This window comes from Chlamydomonas reinhardtii, chromosome 10 (genome assembly GCF_000002595.2).
Source record: "Chlamydomonas reinhardtii strain CC-503 cw92 mt+ chromosome 10, whole genome shotgun sequence".
Classification (NCBI taxonomy): domain Eukaryota; kingdom Viridiplantae; phylum Chlorophyta; class Chlorophyceae; order Chlamydomonadales; family Chlamydomonadaceae; genus Chlamydomonas; species Chlamydomonas reinhardtii.
In genome coordinates this window covers 4,982,120-5,006,673 of record NC_057013.1, presented here as the reverse complement: position 1 = coordinate 5,006,673, position 24,554 = coordinate 4,982,120, and the positions used below count along the sequence as shown (strand labels likewise).

The 24,554-nt window shown below is 65.5% G+C and overlaps 5 protein-coding genes across 5 annotated transcripts; 1 reads left to right on the top strand and 4 right to left on the bottom strand.

Moving 5' to 3' along the window:
* Positions 1–6: 6 nt before the first annotated feature.
* On the bottom strand, positions 7–3,268 carry CHLRE_10g455400v5 (uncharacterized protein). Its single transcript, XM_043067050.1, has 7 exons — positions 3,237–3,268; positions 3,115–3,165; positions 2,417–2,887; positions 1,765–2,244; positions 1,302–1,472; positions 1,025–1,097; positions 7–810 (listed from the first exon to the last, which is right to left on the bottom strand). Exons 2-7 carry the CDS (start codon positions 3,118–3,120, stop codon positions 479–481), a joined length of 1,533 nt encoding a protein of 510 aa, XP_042920447.1. The 5' UTR covers positions 3,121–3,165; positions 3,237–3,268; the 3' UTR covers positions 7–478.
* Positions 3,269–3,381: 113 nt separating this feature from the next.
* Positions 3,382–12,377, bottom strand: CHLRE_10g455350v5 (uncharacterized protein). Its single transcript, XM_043067049.1, has 11 exons — positions 12,128–12,377; positions 11,763–11,888; positions 11,246–11,397; positions 10,553–10,962; positions 10,130–10,297; positions 9,547–9,762; positions 9,008–9,327; positions 5,811–8,718; positions 5,329–5,406; positions 4,915–4,965; positions 3,382–4,660 (listed from the first exon to the last, which is right to left on the bottom strand). The coding sequence occupies exons 1-11, from the start codon at positions 12,232–12,234 to the stop codon at positions 4,019–4,021; spliced, it is 5,178 nt and encodes a 1,725-aa protein (XP_042920446.1). The 5' UTR covers positions 12,235–12,377; the 3' UTR covers positions 3,382–4,018.
* Positions 12,378–12,426: 49 nt separating this feature from the next.
* CHLRE_10g455300v5 (uncharacterized protein) lies at positions 12,427–13,697 on the bottom strand. The gene has a single exon (XM_001698308.2). It carries the CDS (start codon positions 13,384–13,386, stop codon positions 13,003–13,005), a length of 384 nt encoding a protein of 127 aa, XP_001698360.1. The 5' UTR covers positions 13,387–13,697; the 3' UTR covers positions 12,427–13,002.
* Positions 13,698–13,797: 100 nt separating this feature from the next.
* CHLRE_10g455250v5 (uncharacterized protein) lies at positions 13,798–18,866 on the top strand. Its single transcript, XM_043067048.1, has 9 exons — positions 13,798–14,677; positions 14,974–15,320; positions 15,575–15,881; positions 16,107–16,195; positions 16,497–16,594; positions 16,882–17,100; positions 17,367–17,454; positions 17,892–17,954; positions 18,185–18,866. The coding sequence occupies exons 1-9, from the start codon at positions 14,152–14,154 to the stop codon at positions 18,368–18,370; spliced, it is 1,923 nt and encodes a 640-aa protein (XP_042920445.1). The 5' UTR covers positions 13,798–14,151; the 3' UTR covers positions 18,371–18,866.
* A 36-nt stretch (positions 18,867–18,902) lies between these two features.
* Positions 18,903–24,507, bottom strand: CHLRE_10g455231v5 (uncharacterized protein). The gene is made up of 12 exons (XM_043067047.1): positions 23,759–24,507; positions 23,297–23,470; positions 22,724–22,835; positions 22,381–22,504; positions 21,955–22,030; positions 21,617–21,658; positions 21,236–21,313; positions 20,835–20,934; positions 20,392–20,461; positions 20,059–20,116; positions 19,767–19,832; positions 18,903–19,567 (listed from the first exon to the last, which is right to left on the bottom strand). Exons 1-12 carry the CDS (start codon positions 24,365–24,367, stop codon positions 19,409–19,411), a joined length of 1,668 nt encoding a protein of 555 aa, XP_042920444.1. The 5' UTR covers positions 24,368–24,507; the 3' UTR covers positions 18,903–19,408.
* Between the last annotated feature and the right edge of the window lie 47 nt (positions 24,508–24,554).

Genomic DNA, 24,554 nt, shown 5'->3' with positions numbered 1-24,554 from the left:
CTAAGCTGCACAGCTACACTACTTTGCGTCAGCACCAGCCGTGCTGCTAAACTGCACAGCTGCATCACTCAGCAGAAGCATCGGCCGGCCGCCACCCGCATCCTCACACGCCACGCCACACCACCGCAAAAACACACAAGTCCTGACCAGAGGGCACCCCTGCTCTTAACACACACACACACCAAACGTCGGAGCTGACAGCTCACGCCCCCCCCGTGCCCCCCGTGCCATACCGGCGACACCAAGTGCACTAAGCCAGACAAACGACAACGGCATGTAATTACAACCCCCCACCACACACTCAGTGCCCCCGCCTCCCTCCTATCCCTCTTCCGCCCCCTGCCGCGTCACGCACTCACGCATCACTCCACCGCATCACGCCCTCACGCACACACGCACTCACGCCCTCTGTGCGACACCCTCACGCGCTCACGCGCTCACGCCCTCACTGCGCCCCCACTGCGCCCTCACTGCGCCCTCACTGCGCCATGGCCTGCAGGAAGGCCGGCGGGTGGAAGTCCGCCGTCAGCGCCGCGTATTGCGCCGTCAGCAGCCGGGCAGGGCCGGGGGGCGGCGGCGGTGGCCCCGGTGCTGGTGGTGCTGGTGCGAGTGCTGGTGGTGCGGGTGATGAGGCGGGGGTGCCGGAGCTGTGTCCCCCCTCGCTGCTGCTGCTGCTGCTGCCATCTCCACTGCTACTGCTACTGCTACTGCTGCTGGCTGTAGTGCCGGTGCGTTTAGGGCCGTTGATGACCAGGCGATTGAGCAGGGGCACGGGCGGCGCACCCGCCAGGGATGGCGCCAGGTCCGCGGCTGTATGTGTTGGGAGGCGCCGTGTCAGCACAGCACACAAGGGATGCGAAACTCACACAGCCAGTGGCATCAGACCAAACCACCTAGTGTGAAGCACGAAGCAGCAAACATGCTCGCTAGCTGACGCAATCATCCGGTAATGCTCAGGTAGTACTGTTGCAGCCACAATTCAGTTCATCCGGATCCATCCAGACGTACGTCAGCCCGTGCTCACCTCGTTGCAGCCTCATCAGGTGGCGGCGCGGAGTGGCGTCCTCATCAGTCGTGAACACGTGCACCACCTCCGTCTGGCAGCACACACACACGCATGGGGCATACGCACACACACACACACACACACACCGTTTTGCCTCACTTGTTTTTTTGGGTGCAAACACGCGTATGGTACATAGCGATACACGCAGGAGTGGATCACAATGGTGAGGGTATGCGGCAGGACACAGTCACCTCCTCGTCTTCTAACTAACACACACTCGTGCTCCCCGCCTCACCAGCACCAGCCCGCAGCTCGCGGCGGCGGCACAGAAGCTCTCCGCCTCGGTCGGCGGCAGCACCACACACACCGCGCCCCCCGGCGCCAGCAGCGCCTCACAGCCCGCCGCCAGGTCTGGGAAGGGCAGGCTGACGTCGGCGTGACGGGCGGCGGCGCGCGCATCGCGGCCCTGTGTGCACGTGTTAAAGAGCACAAGGCAAACTACCGTAATCGCGAAGACTGTACGGTATGTACGTGCGGGGAAGAAGGCGGAACCAGGCTAGAGGCGTGCGTGTGCGTGTGTGCATGCGTGTGTGAATGATGGGCAGAGCGAACGTCTGTAGTGAGCTTCCGGCATCAATTGCGGGGGCGGGTGACGGACTCCCTCTGTTTTTGCTACGACAATGAGCACATCTACCCCCTGACGCTGAGGTGTGTGCGGTCATCTCGCCGCCGCGTGCCGCGATGTGCCGCGCACCCACCCGCGCCGGCTTGCTGCTGGCCACGAAGTAGGGCGGGTTGGTGATGATCAGGTCGAACGGCCCCACGTCGCCAGCCGTAATGGCGGGGGGCAGACTGCTGCTGCTGCCGGCGGCGGCGTCGACGGCAGCCGCAGCAGCCGAACCCGCAACAGCCGCGGCACTGGCAGCGCCGGCGGCGCCAGCGGCACCGGCGGCACCGGCGGCATCCGCTTCAGCAGGAGGAGCGCTCATGTCCATATGGAGTGTCTGCGTCCATGGCTGCTCCTGCTGCGCCTGTTGCGGCTGCCCCTCATGGCCCTGGCCCCCAGCACCTGCTGCTGTGCTTGTGGGCAGCAGGGGCAGGGGCAGGGGCAGGGGCAGGGGTAGGGGTAGGGGTAGGGGTTGGCGCAGCGCCGCCGCCGCCGCCGCCAGCTGCTGTAGCCCCACGTGCAGCACCCGCACACGGTCGTGCCAGGGGCTGAGAGCCACGTTCTCCCGCGCCTGTGGGGTGACGGTTGGTGGCGTGGGGTGCTGGTGGAGGTGTTGATACCAGCCCAACCTAAATCGTACCAATGCAAAAGAGCGAGGGGGTAGGGAGACGGTACGGCTCACAGCCAGGAGCGGCATGCCAGCCCCATCCACCTCTTATACCTCAACAAACGCCCCACCCCACCTGCAACACCGCCGACGCGTCCACATCAATCGCCACCACCTGCGGCCGCTGACACCAGTTCGCAGGCGCAGCAGCCACGCGTCCCGCAGTGCCTGCACCCGCCGCCGCCGCTGCCACCGTCCCTTCCCACCTTGCCACTGCTGACGCCGGCGCCACCTGCCTCTCCTTTCCCTCCGCCCCCGCTGCCCCCGTTACCCCCGCCGCCTGGGCAGCTGCCGCCAGCTTCTGCGCCATCATGAGCGCCAGCACCCCCGTTCCCGTGCCCACGTCCAACACACGCGGCGCGGCAGCGGCGGCGGCGGCGGTTGCGCCAGCAGCAGCGGCCGTGGATCCGGATCTGGATCCGGATGGGCCGGGCTGGGATTCCGGAATGGATCTAGAGGAGCCCATGGGGCTGAGGGCGGGGCTGGGGGTGGGGTTGCCGGGCAGGGGCTGTGCCCAGCTGCCGAGCAGCATTGCGTCGGTGCTGACCTGCGTGTGTGTTGGGGGTCGGGGGCAGAAGCAGTTGTCGCATGAGCGGGAGTGCAGGAGCTCAGCAGGCAACGGTACTCGACAGGACACGACGTGTAAAGGTGTTCGTTCGAGTATGACTTAAAGCGCAGTTAGGATTGGCTGACGTAAGGCCTGCCATGGAGGAGGCGAGTGTGGACACGCCAACCGCGCCAACCAACACACACGTCGACGGCAGACTTTCGTACCTTCATCGCGCATGCATCCTGGAACACCTCGAAGTACCTAAACCGGAACGGCTGCGAGCAGGGATGTAAAACAAGTTTCCGCTGGCTGCGAGCACGCCAGACTGCGGAATTCCATCGCATACCTTGCGCTCCTTGCTCGCTGCGGCATCGCTAACCTTGCCTGTATTTCTAACTGCTTCACATATTATAGATAATATGGTCTGCCGCCGCGTTTGTGAGGACGACCGGGGCTGTCTGTGCACTGTGCTGGGCGACCGCCAGGCGCTCAACATGATACAATTACAGGCTAAATATAATTGTTTCGGTCAAACTATTTGAACATAGGGCTGGCAGACATTGTGCCAGACTCAGGCGTTCCATCCGGTCCGGGTCCCTCCATGCACTCTAGCCGTAGTCCGCCTCCCTTTCAGGTCACGACATCGCCCATGCCCCCCGGCCCGAGCAGTTTGCGCACTTTTGCAACCACATCCGCACGCAGCACGGCACGCACATATCTACACGCCCCATACGCGCACGATGTGTGTGGGCGACTCCGACCGGCGGCAGCCCACCGCGAGCGTCAAGCCTCACACGATGTGTGCAACCACGCAGCACGCCCTCCAACCCGCCTCCATTCAAACATACGGGATCATCCAGGCCACGCAGCTCGCTAGATAATTCTTCGAGCCCCATTTTGATCACGAGAGCGTGTCGGTGTGCCCGGGGGTACCGGGGTCCGGGGTCCGAGGTGCTACTCTGTGCCAAAATCTCCGCACCCAACCAGCCATGCCCCATCCAAGTAACTCGCCGCCGCCCCTGTTGGGGTCTGGCAATACGCTGCACACTATGGGACTACACCAACCTGCCCCTTACCCTGTCCGATCACACCAAAGTACCACACTCGCGCCAACACCTCACAACCACCTCACACCGGGTCCGCCGACAGCACCACCAGCCGATCCCCCTCCCGCAGCCGCAGCAGCGCATCCGGCGGCGGCGCCAGCTCCAGCGCACCGCCCCCGCCACCACCACAGCCACCACTACAGCCCAAGCCGCCTCCGCCCCCGGCGCCCCCGCCTCCGCCCCCGCCGCCCCCTCCGCCACGTCCGCTGCCGCTGGCGTCTCCCGCCGCCGCCGCCGCCGCGCCCCGCACAGCCGCCGCCGCCCGCAGCACGCCCACCGCCGTGCAGCCGCAGGCGCGAGCCGCCGCCGCCACGTCCCGGAACGTCAGCGCCGCCAGTGGCACGTGGCCTAGCCCTAACAGGCCTAGCCCTGGTCCTAGCCCTGGTCCCAGCCCTGGTCCTAGCCTTGGCAGCGGCTGCTGAGGTGGCGGAGGTGGACTGGCCGAGGTCGGCGCGGAGGTGTCATCAGCGCCAGGCGCCGCTGCGCCGTTGTCACTGGGTGCCCCCGCTCCCGCTGCTCCCGCAGCTGCAGCAGCCGCTGCAACTTCCTGGGCGTCCGGCACTGGCTGCCGAGGCGCGGCGGCGGTGGCCGCTGCGGCTGCTGCTGCTGCGGCTGCTGCGGCGGCGGCTGCAGCCATGAGCCGCGTGGGTGGCACCAGATACACCTGCAGGCAACAAGGAAGGAAGGCAGGCGCGCGTGTGCTTGTGTGTGTATGCTTGACTGTATGCTTGACTGGGTGTGAGTTTAGGGCTCCAATGAGTCCGTTAATTGTTCAAATGCTGGTCTAGGGTTGAGCTGTCGACGTGCCCATGCCCATCGTGGGTGCAGGGGCACGCGTTCGCCACCATCTTTACCTCCATCTTCATCTCCACATCCAATCTCACGTCACCCCCGTCACCCCCATCAGCCCCACGTCACCTCGGGCGCCCCGGGCCGGTCACTGAGCAAGTCGGACATGATGGCGTGCGACTGCGGTGGTGGCGGCGGCGTGGGGCATCGGGCAGGGCGCGGATTACGTTATTGCAGGGTGGTGCAATGGTAAGGCATGTGTGGATTCGTGAGATTGGTGGATGTGCGCATCAACACACACACACACACACACACACACACACACACCGTCGCTTTGCTGCATCGCATACACTGTCTTTGCGCAATGTTTTCCTTGTGCTCTTAAACAAACACCAAATGGGGCAAGAATGAACTATTCCATCCCCACACACATGCACACACTGCACGCCATACCGCACACCGGCAGCGTTGACCCTTTCCCCCTGCGTCTCCCCCCTCCCCACCACACACACACCCACACCCACACACACACACGGCGCGCACCTGCGGCTGCCGCACCACCCCCGCCAGCAGCAGCGCCCGGTACTCCTCGGGTATGAGCGCCTCCAGGCTGAAGCCAGGCTGTAGCAGGGGGGCAGTAGCAGCAGGCGGGGGCAAGGGGAGAGGGGCAGTAGCAGGCGGCAAGGGTCGGCAGTAGCAGCAGGTGGCAGTAGCAGGAACAGGAGCGCAACCAGGTAGGATGGCGCGGGGCTTGCATGCATAGCCCTGGCCCCGCCCCGCCCCGCACCCCCCCTTACGGGATTGGTTCAAAGTTAACCCCTCCCCCCCCCCCCCCACACACACACACACTCCGCAGCCCCCATGCCCTGGGGTCGGCGTTAGGCACGCTTGCGCCGCCCCTTCCTGGTGCCGGGTCTCCGTACGGTTACGAACGGTATCCGGAACGGACTACCGGTAACGACTACCGGTGAAGACCCCTTGGGCTGGTATCTACACACACACATTCCGACGCCTCTGACCCGCACCTTGCAGCTGAGGCCCTCCAGGAAGCCCTGCAGTGTGGCGCGCGACCTCGTGCTGTGCAGGCACACCACCACATGCAGCAGCGGCGGCGGGGCGGCGGCAGTAGCAGCGGCCTCAGCCACAGTCGCGGCTGCGGTGTCAGGGAGCAGCAACTGCGGTTGTTGCTGTTGCTGTTGGGAAGGCTGCGCAACAGGGATGTCGGGCAGGGTCGGCAGCGCGGGCTCTGAGGACCGCTGCTGCTGCTGCTGCTCGCGCGTAAGCCGTGCGGCCGCTGCTACTGCTACTGCCGCCGCCGCCGCCGCGCCAGCGGCGGCACCGCTGGCGGCGCGCCGCCGCAGTGGCGAGCGGGTGGGGTCGGTGAGTGTGTGGTGCAGCTGCAGCACGGTGGACAGGGCTGTAGCATCCGCCTCGTGCGGCTGTAGCCCGGCGTCTCGCGCCACCAGCACGGCACTGGCTGTAGCAAGGCCCGCCAGCACCAGGTCCGCCTCCCCCGGCGGCCAGCTGCTACTGCCGCACGCCAGCACCGACGGGGCGACGGCGGGGCGCGCGGTGCTACTGCCGTTGCCGGCGGCGGCGCCGCCGGGCGCGGCGAGCGCCTGCGCTGCTACTGCCGCGGCGGCGCTGGTGGCGAAGCCCGATGGCGGCATGCGGCCGCTTGTCGCGCCGGCGGCGGAGTCGCCATCCAGGCGGCCAGACGGCGGCTGAGATTGCAGCGGCTGCACCGCCGCCACCGCCGCGCCGCCGGCAGCGCTGCCGCCAATTGACGGAGCCCGCGACGGCGTGGATGGCACACCTGCTGCTGCCGCTCCTGCTACTGCCGGTGCGCTTGCCTCGCTTCGAGCCGCCGCAGCAATTGCAGGGGCGCTAGTGGACGGCGCGGACGAAGCGGGGCCTGGCCCTGGGCCCAGACCGGCAGTAGCAGCAGCACCGCCGCCGCCACCACTTCCGCCGCCACCGCCGCCACTGGCCTGGTGTGTCAGCAGGGCAATGGTGCTGCCCACGGGCGCAAACTCCATCAGGCCTGCCACCACCTCCCGCACCGCGGCCGCGGTGCGGCTGACCACGATGATGTGCTGCGGCGGCGCCGGCGGCGCCCGCGGCGCGCTACTGCCGCCGCCGCCGCCGCCACCAACTTGTCCATTGCCCTGCTGCTGCAGCTGTGAAGACGGCGTTCCTCCCGGCGTGCGCTTGGCGGGTGCCGATGGCGGCGTGGCCACACCGGCTGCTGCTGCTGCTGCTGCTGGTGCTGGTGCTGGTGCTGCTGTTGTTGTGACTCGAGGGGTGCCCGGCGTCCCCGCTGATGCGTCCTCCGGAACGGCAGTAGCGCCACCATCAGCAGCAGCAGCAGCAGCAGCAGCATCGGCCGCTGCAACAGCCGCTGCAGTAGCATTGATGGCCGGCCGGCTGGTCTCCGTGCAAAGTGCTACTGCCGCGGCTGCGCCCGACCGAAGCGGCTCGCTGCTCCATCCCTGCAGCAGCGGCACCGGCGTGGAGGGCGTGGCTGTGGCTGTAGCTGTCGCTGCCGCCGCCACGTGCGGCTGTAGCACCTGCTGCTGCTGCTGCTGCTGCTGCTGCTGCCCGCGGGGCACTGTCGTCGCCTCCACCTCCACGGTCGCTTGGGGCGCACTGGCCACGGCCCCGCCCCAAAGACCCAGCAGGCCATTGGTCACTCCAGCTGAGTTTCCGTACGGCTGTACGGCAATAGCAGCACCAGCAGCAGTAGCAGCAGCAGTAGCGGCAGGCTGGTCGGAAACCAGCAGTACGATCTGGTCGCCGGGGAAAACAGGGGAGGCATCGCGGGGGTTGAGACGCAGCGTGCCGGTGGCAGCCGACAAGTACCCAACCACCACGAACCCCTGCTGTGGTTGTAGCAGCAGCTGCTTCTGCCTGACGCCCGAGGTGCTACTGCCACGGCGGCCGGGCGGGGAGTTGCTGCGGCCGCGGGACGTTGCAGGGACGGCAGCAGCAGATGGCGAGCCGCGCCGGCTACTGCTGAGCAGACTGCTGCCATCGGCAGTAGCAGCATCAGCAGCTCCTGCTACTGCCAGTGTGGACTCGAGCAGGGCCTTCACCTCGGCAAAGGTGCAGCTGGTGCTACTGCCACCTAGCATCAGCGCGGGCGGCTTGCCACGCGCGCCTGCTACTGCCACAGCTCCCGCCGTCCCTGGCACAGCCGCCGTCGCCGCCGCCGCCGCCGCCGCCGCGCCGCTTGCCGCCACGACAACCGTGCCCACGTCACCCACTCGCGTGCAGCCCTTGTCCCGCCCGTTGGCGTCTGCGCCACCCGCGCCGCCGCCGCCGCCGCCGCCGCCGGCTGCCGCCACGCCGGCCGCCGCCGCCGCTGCCGGGTCAGACAGGTGCGGCGAGGACGCGTGGCGCGAGGACGCGCAGTGCGTCAATGACGTGCTGCGGCCAAGCACCGACGGCGGCAGTAGCGCCGCCGTCACACCCAACACTTCGGCCGGCGCTTCCTCGCCAGCCGCGCCGCCGGCGCTGCCTCCCGCCTGGAACTTGCCCGCCGCCGCCGCCGCCAGAGCAGCACCGCCGTCCGTACGGTGGGCGCTGCTGTACGACAAGGTACGAGGCAGCGCCGCCCCCGCCGCACCACGGCCGCCACCGGCGGCAGCGCCGCCGCCGCCGCCGCCAACGCGACGGCGGCGCAGTCCAGTGGCTGCCGCCGCCGCCGACATGAACCCACCCAGACCACCACCGCCGCCGCCGCCGCTACCGCCACTGCCGTTGCGCCTGCCCGCCCAACGGCTGCCGCCGCCGGTGCTGCCGCCGCCGCCGCCGCCTGCCGCCAGGTCTGACTCGCCGTCGGCGTCTGTGTCGGGCGGCGGCGGCGGCCGGCCGTGCCAGGCCACCCAGCGGAACACGCTGCCCGCACCGCCGCCGCTGCTGCCAAACAGCCTGTGCCGGGGTGTGGTAGAATGCCGCGCAAGGGTAGAGGCCTAACGGGTTGGGAGCGTCCGCGTGGGACGGTATACTGCCCTTAGGCTTCTTCAGCTCCAGCCTCGATTCGCTCCCCGTCTCTCATCACCCCCCCCCCCCCACGCCCTCACACCCACACATCGCCGCCAACGCCCCGACGCCTGCCCGCCGCTACACCGCCCCCCCCCCTCACCGTCCCCTCACCGCCCCCCCCCTCACCCCCCCTCACTCCCCCCTCACCGCCCCCCTCACCGCCACTCCCACCCACCTGGCGAGCACAGTGGCCACCCCCGGCTGCAGCACCGTCTGCGCCACCAGCCGGTCCACAATGCCGCGGTCACGAACCTCCGCCACCGCCGCCAGAGGCGCCGCCAGCAGCCGCGGCAGCGGCGGCGGCGGCGCCGCCGCCGCGCCGCTGCCAAAGGCGGGCGCGCCGCCGGGAAGGTAGGAGGTGGAGGAGGTGGTGGTGGTGAAGGAGGAAAGGGAGGTGGTGGAGGAGGAATAGGTGCTGGTGGCTTCGGAGGCGGCGACGGCTCGGAAGGTGGCGATGGGGCCGCCGCCGGCCGCCGCCACCGTGCCGGCTGGGGACTGCGGCGGCGGTGGGCAGAGAAGGCGGCGGGCGTGGTGAATGTTTGTGAGGTGATGATGCGACAACTGTTGGATACATGCATCTGGCCTGGTCTGCTGCTAAGTATTATGTTACGTACACGTACATCTTACGTAAACGTAGGTATAGGGTTGTGTTTAGATGATGCTGAAGGAACCGCCAATGAAGACGGTATTCTGTTTGCGTCACGCACCACCCACCTGCACCACGATGTTCACTGGGGGCGGCGCTGCCGCCAGGACCTGACCACCGGCCGCCGCCCGCCCCGCACGCGGCCGCAGCAGCGCCGGCACCCGCCGCCCGCCCGCGACCCCAGCGGCCCCAGTGCAGGCGGCGCCGCCGCCGCTGCTGGTGTTGGTGTAGGTGTTGGTGTTGGTGCCGGCGAGGGTCATGGTTAGGCACATGAGCGACTGGACCTGTGGGGTTTGCAAGGTTGGAACCATTGAGAACAGGATACAAGCAGGGGAGTGTGGGGACACAAGTAAAAACATCAGGCGTTGCAAGGACCTGTGGGGTGGGAGGTCCGGGCAGGCCCGGCTGTCCGAACAGGTGTAAGAAGCACCAGGTGCACGCGCACGTGTGTGCCTCGCTGCCGCAGGTCACCCCAGGTACTCGGTCAACAGACTCGAGGGACGAGGCAACCGTGTAAACCGCAGTCACATACACACACACCACCTCTCTCTCTTTGCGCTTTGTTGTACACACACACACACACATACACGATGTTTGCCTCCTGGTGCTCTTTCACACACGCATACTCCCACCGCACCCCTGCGCACGCACCTGCATGCAGAAGGCCGCCCCCGCCGCCGCCGCCTCGCCGCCGCCGCCGGCCCGCGGGTCTGCCAGCAGGACCACGTGGGAGGCGGCGGCGGCGCACACGCGAGCCAGGTCGTCGGCGCGGGAGGCGGAGCCCACACGCAGGTGCCACTCACAGGCGGCGCCGCGGCCCTGGGAGGATTGCAAAGATTGGTACAGAGAAATGTGAAGAAAACGAAATGTAGGACGAGGAACAAGGAAAGGTTCGAAGCCCCGTGACACACACACACACGCATAAACACGCCGGGAGTGAGGTCACGAAGCGTGGCGTAATGTAGGGCTGAAGCAATTGGCGCTTTGTAAGTAGCTGTTGGTGTTGATGTTGATACTGTCAGTTGCGCAGTTTGTGCGCTTACGCAGGCTGGGCAGGTGGTTGCGAGGCCGCACCTGCTGCAGCGCATCCGCAATCAGGCGCTTCATTGCGCCCTCCACGTCACCGCCGCCGCCGCCTCCCGACCCGCCCAGCGCGCCGCCGGGCGGCGGCGGTGGCGGCGCCGCCAGCACCACAATGGGCCGGCCGTGCAGGCTCACCGCACCCCCTCCGCCGCCGCCCCCGCCATTCTTCCCGCCCCTTCCCGCCCCTCCAGCACCGGCAGTAGCAGCACCCGCGCCGCCAGAGGCCGCGGGCTGTAGCAGCGGCTGCAGCTGTAGCTGCAGCTGCTGCTGGGCTGTAGCGGCGTGGGGCTGGGGCGCGCGGGAGACGTCCTCTGCCAGCTGTCGCAGGAGGGCCACTGCTGTGGCGTCGGGTGTGAAGTTGAGGATCAAGATGTGGCCGGACAAATCCAGGGGGGCGCCGCCTGGGGTGAGGGAGCGGAGGGGAAGGGAAAGAAGGGAATGATTAGTATTCTATTAAGAACTCCACCAGCCACCCAACACACATCAGCCCAGATAATCGCGGATAACCAAACAACCCCAGCCCCAACTGACCGGCCCCGGCCCCCGCCCCAGCCGCAACCACCATCTCCACCAGCCCCAGCCCCGCCCCAACCACCCCCCAAACCGCCCCCCACCCCACCACCACCCCACCACCACCCCTCCAACCCCGCGCCCCCAGCCCCCCAGCCAGGACCCCCTCCGCACCCGCGCGTATCATCTTGATCGTGCCCTTGACCTCCTCGCTGATGAGGCCCAGCAGGATGGCGAACCCAAACGTGCCGAACAGGAACACGGCGTTCAGGACCAGGGCGCTGGCGGCGGGCTCGTCAATACGCACCGCGCCCAGCGCGGGAACCCTGGCAAGTGGCAGCAGGGGGCGGGGGGGGATAAGAGGCGGGAGGGGAAGCGGTGGGTGGCAGAGGCGGGGCGGATAAGGTGGGTGTAGGGTACGGCGGGCGGAGTGAGCGGGGGGTCGCAGATTCGGCACGAGGGCCAGGAGGGGCTCTCAAGGCAGGACAGGGAGGGTGTCAAGGTAGGGGGTTATGCGGGCTGGTACTGCAGGCCGCCGGCATCGAAAGGTACCAGAAGCAAGCGCTGAAGAAGCACCGTACACAGCCTGCGCCGCCTCTGGTTAGGCCGCAGCTGCTAGCAGCTACCCGGCAGCTGCTACTGCTGCTGCTACTGCCGCCCCCTCCGCCCCCCCCTGCCCGCCCTGCCGTACCTGAACAGCAGTCCGTAAACCAGGTATGCGGAGTGGGTCCAGGGCCGGCCGCTGGCCAGGGTGTGCAGCAGCCCGCCCAGCGCGATGAAGGGCAGCGTGAGCGCCGCCAGCAGCAACAGGCGCAGCCTGCGACGGGTTTAAGGAGTACGAACGGGTGTTGCATTGTGGTGTTGCATGGTGATGTTCTGATTGTTGGAACTGGTTTGGTAAGGGCAAGGGATGCCGGTGGCGTTGCGATGCATGGGTGGGCGCGGTTCAGCAGGGCGGGAGGGAGGGGCCTGGGCGGGGAGCGTGGGGTCGCGGCCGTGCGGCGGTTGCGAGTTTTGTGCCGCAAAGTGGGAGGAAGTAAAGGAGCCCGGGCTGACCTGAAGTCCAGAATGGTTAGGTGCAGCAGCCTCGAGCTTAGCGATACGAAATGCCGCCGCACGGCGACTCGCCGCGAGCCGCTGGAAGCGCTGGAGAAGAGCGGCATTTCCTTTCCGGTCCGCTCGGCTGGCACGACGTGCAGAGCTGCTGCAATGTCAAGTCAGGCTGCAACCTATTAAATTCTACTCAGCTCAGCCATGCTGATGAATGTGAGTGGCAACAGTTTGAAGAGGAGCTGCGAAGTGGAGTCACCAGCCTTAATGGAGCGGAAGGAAGCCTTGAGACAGTGCATTGACAGGATCCATGAGCATTACATGCGCATGCAGACACAAAGACAGTCTGTGGAATGCATCCTGAAGTCTTCACCGCCCAAAGCGTGCACGCCGCGCCTCATGCATGCGCGTGCACACCCCTCCATCCGCCCCTTTACCTCCAGACCCCGACTTGCAACGAGCGTCACCACGTGCCAAAACACCGAAGTCAGATTCCACTTTGCGGCAATCGTTGCTGCCTCCACCAGCGTTACTGCCCCGCCATGAAAGGGCCCACCACGAAGCGGGGACCTGGCGACGCAATCCCCAACCGGGCACTGCTGCACCCGCCAAACAAGTGTGGGACCAAGCAAGCCCCCAAAACGTACACAACCAGTTGTCCGAGCCAAGACCAGCCGCGTGTCCTTGCCTTACAGCCCTACAAACCCCAGGCACGCCGGCGCGGGCCGTCGCACCGCACCACCACCGTCAGTGTCAGCAACCCAGACTCCGGCACCTCCACTGTCACCCCGCCCAACCCAACGTGCCCCCCCCTCTTGCGGCCCAACCGGCCACCGCCATCCCTCATCCTCCAGCAACTCCAGAAGCTCCACCTCCGGCGTTTACCCGCGCCCGCGGCCGGGGGTCTTAGCTTTCGCTGCTGCGCGCACCGCGGCGGCTCGGCCACGGCCACCCACACCCAGCGCCATGTTCTTGTTCTTGAACTTGGGATCAATCCGCTTGAACATGGGGGCGTTCTTCAGCATGTCCGGGATAATGAAGAAGCGAACACGGCTCCCGCGGATGAAGAGATGCGCGAGCTGGGTGACACGCCCGTCCCGCCCAGTGGCCGTCACGTCCTTCAGCTGGCAGTTCATGTTGTCCTCCGCATCGCACAGCTCGCCACGGTACATCTCTCCGGACTTGAGCTCCACCGTCACAACATGGCCCTCCGCCTCGTGCAGCAGCTTGACGGGAATACCAATGCCTTTTGCGCTGGTGGCCATGTTGACCTAGCTGACCTAAGAAAGCTGAAGGGCACTACTGAGCCCAGAAGGGCCAGGCGGCAGCGATCTTGCCCCGCCGCAGACTCGTCCACTGGTTGCGGTGATGTAAATGTCCCAAAGCTGGTTTAAGAATACGCTCGTGTAACGTAATGCCAACAGGTGTCAAGGCGAGCTCAGCAAGTCAGCATTGAAAGTCTGTAGGGCAAATCTTCTAGAGCTAAGTGGTTTCAGGTCTACAGAAGAAATGTTATGCAAGTGACAGGTGTCTAGCTCGCGTCAGCTGCAGGCTCCCGCAGGGACCAGCGCAAAGCCTCATGCACATGTAAACTTACCCGGACCCGAACTTTGCTGGGGTAGACTGGATTTACAAGTGCTGCAACAACGCATGCATGAAATTAAGTTTATCTTTAAAAGCATTTCGGGCGCCTTTCCCGACACAAGTTGAACATTTCCCTCGCTGCACGGGGCCTTCTCCCCAGGGCTGCCATTGTAGCTTGGCGAGCTGTCTATAAGTTTGATTGCATGTAGTTGGCCCCCATGCGGGCATCTGGCTGGCGGCTTCTCGCGGGGCGATTCAGGGCCCCGAGCGTGGCGGATGGCACAGGGCGGGAAGGCCGATTTGCCGCCTGCGGGCTTGAGGGGTTGTCTGGTAGCCACCAGCCGTATAGCTTGCTGTCACGCTTATCACAAGTACTGGACGGCAGTAGCGGCCTGCACACGCCCGCAGCTGGCGCAGGCTGCGTGCAGGCAAGCCCAGGTCCCGACATGCACGCGCATCTGCGCCCTCTGACCTTGGTAAGAGCCTTCAACACAAGCAGCGGCAGCCTGAGCAGCGGCAGCGGCAGCAGCAGCAACTCGACATCAGACATAGAGCCGCCATCGCCTGCAACGGACTTCGCAGCGCGTGGCAGTAGCAGCGGCAAGGACTGCGGCAGTAGCAACAGCAGTAGCAACAGCACCAGCGGCGGCGGTCGGGCCGCTGCAGGGCCGCGCGGCAAAGCCGCAGCCCGCGCCAAGGCAGCGGCAGCCGCCGCCGCCGCCGCCCAATCCCTCCTCCCCGCCGCCCACCACGCCCATCCGGCGGCGCGCGGCGCCAAAGGCAAAGCCGGCAAGGCTCCGGGGGCCAAGGCGGCGGCGGCCTCGGTGGCCGTGAAGTCGGGCGGGCAGCGGCCGTTGTCGGTTGAGGCCCGGCGGCAGTTGGACTTGCAGTTGGAAGGGCTGGCGGCTCAGGGGGTGGTGGGCGGCGGCGCCAGTCGCAAACCCGCCGTCAAGGCGGTGGGGTTCTACATCGGTGAGCACTGCGAGAAGGGCGTTGGTGGAGGGCTCATGAGGTATTGGTTGCGGGTTTGCGACTGGGGGTTGGTTTTAGTGGAGGTGGTGGCTGCTGGGGTTGGACGGCGGTACTTGGTGCGGCACGCTAAGCACGTGTTGGCCTATGAGCTGGCCAAGCTCTTCGGAAACCAGCAACACCACGGTAACAACACTGTAAAAACCCTGCGAACACACAACGCACGCACGCACACTGTCTTTGCGCTTTGTCCTCCTTACCCTCAAAAACTCAATACACACACACGCTCGCACGCACAGGCCAGGCCATCCGGCCCGACGACGTGACGCTGCTGCTGCACCAGCTGGACACGCGGCCGCCGCCGGGGGTGGTGGCGGGCGACACCTTCAGACACACCGACCACACCGTGCTGCTGCTGCGGCCCGCGCCGCACACACACTACCACCACCAGCACGACACGGCTGCGGAGGAGCAGGCGGGGGCTGCAGGTGGTGGGAAGGCGGAGCAGGGCCAGGGCCAGGGCCAGGGGCGGGCGGTGGATGCGGCGGCGGCGGCAGGAGACGGCGCCGCTGCGGAAGGTGGGGCGGAGGCGCCCAGCCGGCAGCAGCAGCAGCAGCAGCAGCAGCAGCAGGAGTTAGCCGGCACAGTAAGTGGTTCACGGAGGCTGGTGGTGAAACGCTAATGGACGTGCTTAGAGAGGGACCCATGGCCCTTAAGGTTTGGGGGCGTTACGGGCGAGTAAGTTGGGCGCTCGTGCCAAAGGCCGATACCCCCGTGCCCCGGCAGCGACAACTCCCCTCCCCCATCAGACTCAGGCGGGCTGACCCCCAGCCCATTGCGTCGTACTGCCATCGACATTGCCGGCTGCTGTAACACGGTCGTGTCGCTTCTGCCGTACAGGGTTCGTGTCAGGCTGTCGTACTCCACGAGTACGGCGGCGTGGCGTTCTTCAACGTGCCGCCGCACCTCATGTCGGACCTGCTGCAGCGCATCGTGCGCATCGTGATCCCCTCCACGGCCCTCATGGCCGTGCGGGCGACCGGCAGTAGCAGTGGCAGCAGCACCGGCAGTAGCAGTAGCAGCAGTGGCAGTAGCAGCAGTGGCGCCTCGGGTGGCGGCGGTGTGCCGGGGGCGGTGTATGCGGGGGGCGGCAGTAGCAGCGCAGCCAGCCAGCAGCAGAGGCCGGAGCTACTGCTGCACAGCGAGGGTGGGACGAGGTGGCTCAGGGGGGCTGACGGGGCTCCAGGGTGTTGCTGTGTGTGTTTTTACTGCTGCCGAGAACGACGGGACAGGAGCGTGCCGTGTGTGCGCTGTGTGCTGCTGGCTTCTTCTGTATGCGCCTTGTTTGCATGTTTCCGAAGCTCGAGCTTTCTTCCCGTTTGCTTCCTTTCTTCTCTCCGCAATGCTTCGCAATTCTTCCCATGCCTTTCAGAGGAGGAGTTTGTCATTGACGAGTCGGTGGATCGGGCGCCGCGGCTGCAGCGCTTCATTCGCAAGGAGGGGGACGCCTACATCGTGTCGGTGCGTGGCCGGCTAGGAAGGGGAGGGGATGGGTGGATACCAGCCCTGACTGAACTGAACTATGAGGAGGTTTGTAAGTACCAGCCCAAGCTAAACCGAACTAGGAGGCGGGTTGTATGTAGGGGGTTTGCGAGGACGTGCCAGGGGTTTGCACGGGTGGTACCACCCAGGTCGGCGGGACTGCAACCGGCATTGCCGAGAAGCGACGGTAGAGACCCGCAGGACACGACAAGCCGTACTGATCTGGTCTTTGCTGTGTGTGCCGTGTGTGCTGTGTGCTGTAACGCGTCATTGCTGACAGCGGTGGGACAGTGTCAACATGGAGAGCGTGGCGCGCGTGCTGAGCCAGAGCGCCGCCATACGCCACTACAACCAGATCTGTGAGGACATGCTGCGCAGGTGCGGCGGGTGTGCTGTGTGCGGGGGGTGGGGGGAGGGTACGGTACTTGCCAGGGCCTAAAGGAATGGGCGGGAGGTGGCAGCAAGTGTACTGGGCGTGTGGGTGCATGGGCATGTGGGTGTGGTGATGTGCTATCACAGGCATGCACGGGCATGGGCGCTGGAAGTCATAGGTTTGGCGCGTTTGAGTGTGTGCACAGCAACCCACTAGCGCGCGCAAATACACACACACACAAGTCCTTTCTTGTGCTATCAAACACTATTCATCTGCCTCCCTCTCAATCTAGGTACATGTCCCTGGTCCCCGCCGACACGCCCTACCTAGAGCCGCCAGAGGGCCGCGCCGCCACCGCCGCCACCGCCGCCGCCGCCGCCTGGCTGCGACTGCTGCGGTGGCTGTCGGCGTGGCGGCAGCGGCGCGGCGGCGGCGGCGGCGGCCGCGGGGGGCAGCAGCAGCACAGCGGGCAGCTGCCGCTGAAACAGCTGCGGCGCATGGTGGCGGAGAGGTGCGGCGGGGCGGGGGCGTGAGGTTGTAGATATTAGCCAGGGGGGGAGACACGAGGGAGACGGGGTGTGGGCGGCGGCATAGGTAGGATGTTCGGGTGCAAGCCGGACACGGTGCCGCTGCCGGTGCTGGGGCCCCCGGTAGTTCCACCGTGCTCACCGTGTGCGCCCAGCCGCCTCCACCGCCACTCCCTTTTCCTACGCGTATACAAACACACACACACACATATATACACACACGCACGCTCCCCCACTGCCCTGACCGCAGCACCACCATCCACGTGTTCCTGGAGAGCTCGCTGCTGGGTGTGGCGGAGCCGCCCACCTCCACCTGGGCCTCGGCAAGACACCACAAGGTGCGGCGGGGGGAAGCGGTGACGGTGGGGCGGGGGCGGTGGGGGCATTGTGGTTACCAGCCCCAGCTGAACCAGATGAAGCTGAGCTAGGGGGCGGCCGGATGGGAGGGAGCGGGGGCTGGCGGGCGGAAGCTGAGGTGGGCTGAGGTGCGGGCTGTTGATGGATAGGTGGCGTAAGGGAGCGACATAGAGTGTATGAGTGTGGGTTTTAACACGTTTGCCTTGCGCCGGCCTGGTCATTCCTCCAACTACCTCGTGAATGTAACCCCAACCCCTGCTGCTCTACAACGCCTCGGCCCACATCCCATAAGTATTATCGCTTGCAACTAACGCCTCTGCCTCTGCTCCGCTTGTTTTCGTTGGTATTGGTTTAGTTTGGGCTGGTATTTACAACCCCCTCCCGCTCCCGGTGTCCCGGTGTGTGTGGGCTGCTGCAGGTGTGGGATGTGGTGCATGATGAGTTCGAGCTGGACGACCGCCAGGAGCTGCTGGTGGGCAAGGTGAGGGAGCTGGGGGAGGGGAGAGGGGAGAGACACGGTCCCTGACGTACTGCACACTTTTGCACGAAGCTATTAAGCCTCTGGGTTGTTCTAACACACACACACACACACACATACGGCATCGCATACACTGTCTTTGCGGTATGTTTTCCTTGTGCTCGTTAACACACTTACTCGCTCTGCCGCCCACGGCGCCTTGCCTCCCTCCCCACCCCACACCCCAACCCCAGGCCGCCCTGATCAAGCAGTCCTGCCTGGACCTGATCAACGCCCACAACGACACCTTCGCCAAGCGCAGTGAGATCACCATCATCGCGCTCATCGCCACCGAGATTGTGATCAGCCTGTGCGGCCTGCACGACCTCGTGCCGCTCAGGGCGCTGCTGGGGGGCGGCGGCGGAGGAGGAGGGCATTGAGGAGGAGGGCATTGAGGAGGCGGGGGCATTGAGGAGGAGAGCAGAGAGGAGGGGGGCATTGAGGAGGAGGCGGGCACTGAGGGAAGAGGAGGCGGCGGGCGTTGAGAGAAGAGAGGGGGCGGCAGTGGTGGGCACTGGGGCGGCGGCGACGCCGGCGGATTCGGTGGTTGTGGGCAGAGCGGTTGCGCACAGAGTGGTGTGTGCGGGCATTGAGATTGTGTTGGTGCTGTGGCGGGGCTGTGGGGTGGGGTCCGCTTGCCCTCGCGCCGCAAAGGGCTGAACGCTGGCAGGAGAGGAGGGTGGGCTGGGAGAAGCGATGTATTACTATGTGTCAGATGCGAAGCCGGATGGCGTGCGCTAATGCATGTGCATGTGCGTGTGTGTGAGGTGAACTGGTGGAGAGGTGGCCAGGGGCTATCTCCTTGGACCTAGGTGGCTCGCCGCATGCGGTACAGCAGTCAGAGGTCATGTGAGCAGCTTGTAATAAGGTAATAAGGCGTAATAAGGCGTCCGCCCGTTTGTGAACAAAGCAAATGCAGGAATATTACAAACGGGTGCGTTGCCCAGCAGTTCAGTCCTCACACCTACCTAGGGTTTGGGCCTTTGGGGCACATACCGTCGCACCCAAGACCAGTCCAGTCCAGTTTCCCAACTCCCCCAGAGCCGAGTGGGCCTCAGGCGCCGCTCCGTGCCAGGCCTGCAAGCCTATAAGCCGCCTCCACTCTGGTTCTTCTGATGACCCCTCCTCCTCGTCCTCCTCCTCCTCCTCCACCTCCCGGCGGGCGCAACCCCACCTGTCTTCATCTGCCTCCCCACATCTATGGTCCGGCCGCAGCACATCTACAACGGCCACCCAGTCACGTCCCACCTCCCAGCCCGACAGCCGCCGCTACACCACACACCACCACTCCGACCCAAGAGACCTCGCTCGCCCACCCCTCACTCCTCTTACGTCCTCACACCCCCCACACTCCCGCCTCCTCCTCCTCCCCCTCCCCCTCCCTCCCTCACGCCCACTCCCTCCCCCCTCCCCCGCCCTCACGCCCCCTCCATGCCCATCCACCCTAGCTCTGCAGGCAGCTGCCCCCAGGCCGCCAGCAGTGCCGCCAGGCGGCGGTTGGGGCCGCCCGGGCCGCCGTACAGCCGTGCCAGGGCCGCCCGCACGCCCGGGTGCATGGCGCGGGAGCCGTAGTTGTTCTGGGGGCGGTAAGGGTGGTGGTGGGGGGGGGCGGGTAGATAGTGTGTGTGTGTGTGTGTGTGCGTGTGGGTGCGTGTCGGTGCACGGTGGAAAGGGGCGCATATAGGCGCAGGCGCAGATGCGCAGTCGCGGGCTGCCGTGCATACAAGTAGCCTGCACGCGCATACCCAGCAGCATGAGGCACGCACTCCCACCCACCTTCATTGCAGGCGGCAGGGGCTTGTGTGTGTAGCGGGCCGCGTCCATCCCAACGAACTGCAATACCTGCACACACGCCGGCACATTCGCGTACATATGCACACAACGGCACATTCGCGTACATATGCACACATGCACACATGCGCACATGCACACACAGGCATATGTCGTGGGAGTATGGGCTGGCCGGGTCTTGGTCTAGTTGGGTTTGGGTTAACAGCGCCCCCCCCCTTTCCCACACACCCCACCTCCCCCCCCCACACACACCACACATGCATGCACACACACGCACCTGGCGCACCACGGCCTCAGGGTTGAAAGTAAACTGCTTGAACTCCACAAACATAAAACTGCAAAGGGGGGGCGGGGGGGCGAGGTGCAGGAGGCATTGCGTTGATGGGTGGGGGTTGCAAGGTCACACATTGGGAACAGGATACGAGCAGGGGAATCAGGCGGTGGGGGTCGGGCGTGTGTGCACCTACCACTGCGAGATCGAGGGGGCACACACAAACATGTATGGGGTCGGGCTTCTTTCCTTGTGGTCGTTTAGCGTTACAGACACACACACACACACACACACACACGCACACACACACACACACGCTCCTCCCACGCTCCTCCCCACCTGTCCTTTGGGAACCGGTCCAGGTAGGGGCGCAGCAGGTCCGCGTACATGCCGCACTGCAGCACCGCGCCTGTGTGTGTGTGTGTGTGTGTGTGTGTGTGTTAAAGAGCACAAGGAAAACATTACGCGTAGGACAGTGTATGCGATACAGAGAGTGTGTTAAAGAGCACAAGGAAAACAGAGAGTGTGTGCGTGTTTGTGTTTGTGTTTGTGTGTGTGTGTGTGTTTGCACGTGCAAGGACGGAAGACAGGGAAGTGAAACGCGCCCACCCCCTCCGTCCACATACGAGTAATACGTGTGTGGGTGCGTGTTGCGTGGGCCCATGAGTAGTACGCGTGCGGTGCGGAACTCGCCAGAGCCACACTCACTTTGCTCGCATGCACGCCGCCCACCCGCTCTCTCTCGCTCTCTCCCACCCACCCACCCACCCAGGCTCCCTCACCCAGCTGTGTGTAAAAGGTGGTGGGCAGCTCGCGCGGCAGCGGCTCCTCCGGACCCAGCGCCGCCAGCCGCCGCCACAGCGCCGACACCTCCGCCGGCACCTGCAGCAGGCGCGTGTTTGTGTTTGTGTTTGTGTTTGTTTGTTTGTTTGTGTGTGTTTGTGTGTGTGTTGAAGAGCACGAGGGAAGAAAGCACGCAGAACAGCGTATGCTATGCGGTGCGTGTGCGTGTGTCCACAGTTGAAGCTGATACGCCATTTCCCGGTCAGTTGCCCGCTCGCTGCTCCCCCCCCACACACACACATACACACACACTGTCTTTGCGCAACGTTTTCCACACACGCGATTTCTCCGCCCCTTTTGCTTTTCTGCTACACCCGCCCCACATGCGCCCCACACGCACCTGTGTGAACCGCGGGTCCTCCTCCCCCTGCGGCGGCTCCATGAGGCTCCACGTGAGCGGCACGCCCATGTCCCGCATCTGGCCACATGATGCATGCGTGTCGTGTGTGTGTGTGTGTGTGTGTGTGTGTGTGTGTGTGTGTGTGTGCGTGCGTGCGTGTGTGTGTCAGTGTGTGTGTGTGTGTGTGTGTGTGTGTGTGTGTGTGTGTGTGTGTGTGTGTGTGCGTGCGTGCGTGTGTGTGTCAGTGTGTGTGTGTGTGTGTGTGTGTGTGTGTCGTTTGTGGTGGGTAGGGTCTGCATGTGCCCCCTACCTCGAACTTTATCCCCGCCCCCGCTGCCTCCGTGCCTCTGCCGCCCCACGCTCGGCCCCCCACGCACCCACCATGATCTCGGCGCTGAAGACGCCCGGCACCGGGTCCCGCAGCTGCACGTGTTACACACATGCACACACATGCACGCACATGCAGGCACGTGACCGAGTCAGTAGAAGTAATGACAACGTTTGCGCGGCCATTACGGCAAGTCGTCACACACACGCGCTGCGCCGCTGGCGAGCGTGTGGTACACAGGTAGGCCTCTCACCCGCCCCCTTTAGCCCCCGCCCTCGACACCCCCCCCCCCGCAAGCCGCCTGCTGCCTAGTCAACAAGCGCTCACAAGTGTTAAACAGCCCCCGCCAAGCCAAGCCACCCGCACCAGCGCCACCACCAGCGCCACCCACCATGACCACAAACTTGGCCTCCGGCGTGAGGCGGCGGATGCGCTCGGCCGTGTGCGGCATGCACACGTTCACCGGGCTGCGACGACAGACAGACAGACAAATAGGTCAGGATGGGTAGGTAGATGAGTAGATGGGTGGGTGATGCCAAGCAGATGAGACACGCGTGCCCGTGCCCACTTGCACACACACATACGGAACGCCCTGATGTCTCCTGCCCAAACCACCTAGCCCACCACGCCACACCACGCCACGACCCAAGCCCCAAGCCCCAAGCCCCAAGCCACACCCACACTCACACCCGCACACACACATACACACTTACACACCCGCACCCACACACACACACACACACACTTACACACACACACACACACACACACACACACACACACACACACGCCCCCCAGCATGTAGGCCTCCACCCACCAGGCGTCGAAGCAGGCCCAGGCCGGCGCCCCCCTCACCACCTCGTGCCACCAGCGCGTGAGCACGGTGGGGAAGCAGGAGCGGTAGAGCGTGCGCGAGTGGGCGTGTGTGCGGCCGTACACACCTGCACGTGCGTGCGTGGCGCACGTGGCCGCGTGCGGGTGAGGGGTCACACACACACACTGCCGTAATTCTGCATCGCATACACTGTCCTACGCGTAATGTTTTCCTTGTGCTCTTTAACACACACTGCGCCCCCCCCCCACACACACTGCGCCCCCCCAGCATGCATTACCGCGCACCCGCAGCCCCACCAAGTAAACCCGTGGACCCCCATCATCACCCTGGAAGAAGTGCGACTCCTTGGCCAGCGCCTCGTGGTAGGGCAGTCCGGCGGTGGCGCTGAGGCCGGGGTGGTGCTTGAGGTGCTCCGCCAGACTGGTGGTGCCACACTTCTGTGTGTGGTTGTGTGCGGGTGGGGAGTGTGTGGGTGGGTGGGTGGGGGGGATGAGGAGTGTGCGAGTGTGGTTGGCAGGGGCGAAGATGGGCGTGCGGGGGAGGGGTTGAGTATTAAAAAGCACACGGAATACATAGCGCAAAGACAGTGTTGAGGGGTTGAGTGTGTGTGTGTGTGCGTGTGTGCGTGTGTGCGGGGTTGAGCGTGTAAGGGGGGCTGTGGCGTGTGTGTATGTGCGTATGTGTTTGGCAAGGGCGAATGAAGGGGGGCGTGCGGGGGGCCCAGGTAGGTTTGATGAGGTGGGATGCATCAGGGGTCCCATGCATGCACGCCACGCACTGTCACCCCACGCCCTGTGCTCCACTAGTCTGGCTTAGTTTGGCTGGTAATTACAACGCCCCTCCCTCCCTCCCTCACCCCCCCCCACACACACACACACACACACACACCGCCACGCACCGGGAAGCCAAGGATGTAGAAGGCGGGCAGGTGCGGCCGCAGCGGCAGTGTGAGCAGGCGTGTGAGGATGTTGATGCAGTGCGACGCCTCGAAGCCCAGCCGCGCCGCCGTGCCCGCCACCGGCCCCAGCCGGGCCCAGATGTGCGGGATGAAGGGGCAGGCCCAGTACAGGCGCTGCGGCGGTTGGCGGTTGGCGGTTGGCGGTTGGTGGACACTTGTGGCTAGTAGCAGGCAGGTGGCATGGGAGGGGAAGAAAGCAGCACAGGCAAAAGCACGGGCCCTCCCTTCGCCGGCAAGCCATCCCCACACCCAGAACCACATACCCACCCACACCACGCCCACCCCGGACACACCAACTCCCCACCCCCCTCCTCCTCCGCACCCTACGGATTCAGAATTGGCAATAGTTTTGGGACACACACACACACACACACACACACACACACACACGCCCGCACGCACCTGCGCCAGCACGTAGGAGGGCAGGATGGTGCACGTGAGCAACCACGCCGCCCCGAACGCGGCGCAGCAGTAGGCGGCCAGCAGCGGCGCCGCCAGGGTCATGCCCAGCCGCCGACCCGGAGACCAGCCCTGCAGTGGCTGCTGCTGCTGCTGCTGCTCGGGTGGCTGCTGGGGTGACTGGGGCTCCGGAGGCGCCACCGTTGACAGCTTTGGTTTATCGTGGGGGCCGAGGCTGATGCCTGCCGCTGGCTTAGCTACAGCCGCCGCTGCGGCTGCGGGTGCTACTGCCGCGGGTGTGGCGGCGGCGGCGGCGGCAGGCGGGGCCTCTCCTGTCTCCTGGGAAGAGCCGTCCATGCTACTGCCACTGCAAGTGCTACTGCTGCCCGCCGGGTAGCGCTGCGCCGTCGCCGCTGCTGGCGCGGGCTGCTGCGGCCGGTGCTGTTGCAGGTGCTGCTGCTGCTGTTCTGAACCGCCGTCGCCGCCGTCGCGAGTGGCCAGCTGGGCAGCGGGGGGAGCAGTAGCAGTGGCTGTAGCTGATGAGGGGGCCGCCGCCGCAGTAGCTGTAGCAGCCGCGGCTGCTGCGGACTCTGCCGCAGCTTGCGGTGCCATCAGGCGGGGGCCGAAGCCCAGCGGAGTTGGCTGCTACACGGACTGGGATCGGCACTCTTCGACTTTGTTGCTTTGTTTTTCGCGCAGTGTGCTTGGCTGCATGCAGCTCAAGCTCAGCCAAGCAAACCGTTTGCGTCACTCCGAACTCGTTATTTGCTATTTGCTGACGCTGTGATATTTTGCTGCG

Coding starts and splice junctions, on each gene's coding strand:
- CHLRE_10g455250v5 (XM_043067048.1), top strand. CDS start 14,152: ATGCACGCGCATCTGCGCCCTCTGACCTTGGTAAGAGCCTTCAACACA. Junction 16,595..16,881: donor TGTGAGGACATGCTGCGCAG/GTGCGGCGGGTG, acceptor CTCTCAATCTAG/GTACATGTCCCTGGTCCCCG. Junction 17,455..17,891: donor CCTCGGCAAGACACCACAAG/GTGCGGCGGGGG, acceptor GGGCTGCTGCAG/GTGTGGGATGTGGTGCATGA.
- CHLRE_10g455300v5 (XM_001698308.2), bottom strand. CDS start 13,386: ATGGCCACCAGCGCAAAAGGCATTGGTATTCCCGTCAAGCTGCTGCAC.
- CHLRE_10g455350v5 (XM_043067049.1), bottom strand. CDS start 12,234: ATGCCGCTCTTCTCCAGCGCTTCCAGCGGCTCGCGGCGAGTCGCCGTG. Junction 11,398..11,762: donor GTTTACGGACTGCTGTTCAG/GTACGGCAGGGC, acceptor GCCACTTGCCAG/GGTTCCCGCGCTGGGCGCGG. Junction 9,328..9,546: donor CAGTGAACATCGTGGTGCAG/GTGGGTGGTGCG, acceptor CCGCCGCCGCAG/TCCCCAGCCGGCACGGTGGC.
- CHLRE_10g455400v5 (XM_043067050.1), bottom strand. Junction 2,245..2,416: donor ACGCGTCGGCGGTGTTGCAG/GTGGGGTGGGGC, acceptor GTCACCCCACAG/GCGCGGGAGAACGTGGCTCT. Junction 1,473..1,764: donor CCAGCAGCAAGCCGGCGCGG/GTGGGTGCGCGG, acceptor ACGTGCACACAG/GGCCGCGATGCGCGCGCCGC.
- CHLRE_10g455231v5 (XM_043067047.1), bottom strand. CDS start 24,367: ATGGCACCGCAAGCTGCGGCAGAGTCCGCAGCAGCCGCGGCTGCTACA. Junction 22,505..22,723: donor GGAGTCGCACTTCTTCCAGG/GTGATGATGGGG, acceptor ACGCACGTGCAG/GTGTGTACGGCCGCACACAC. Junction 20,935..21,235: donor AGGACCCGCGGTTCACACAG/GTGCGTGTGGGG, acceptor CGCCTGCTGCAG/GTGCCGGCGGAGGTGTCGGC.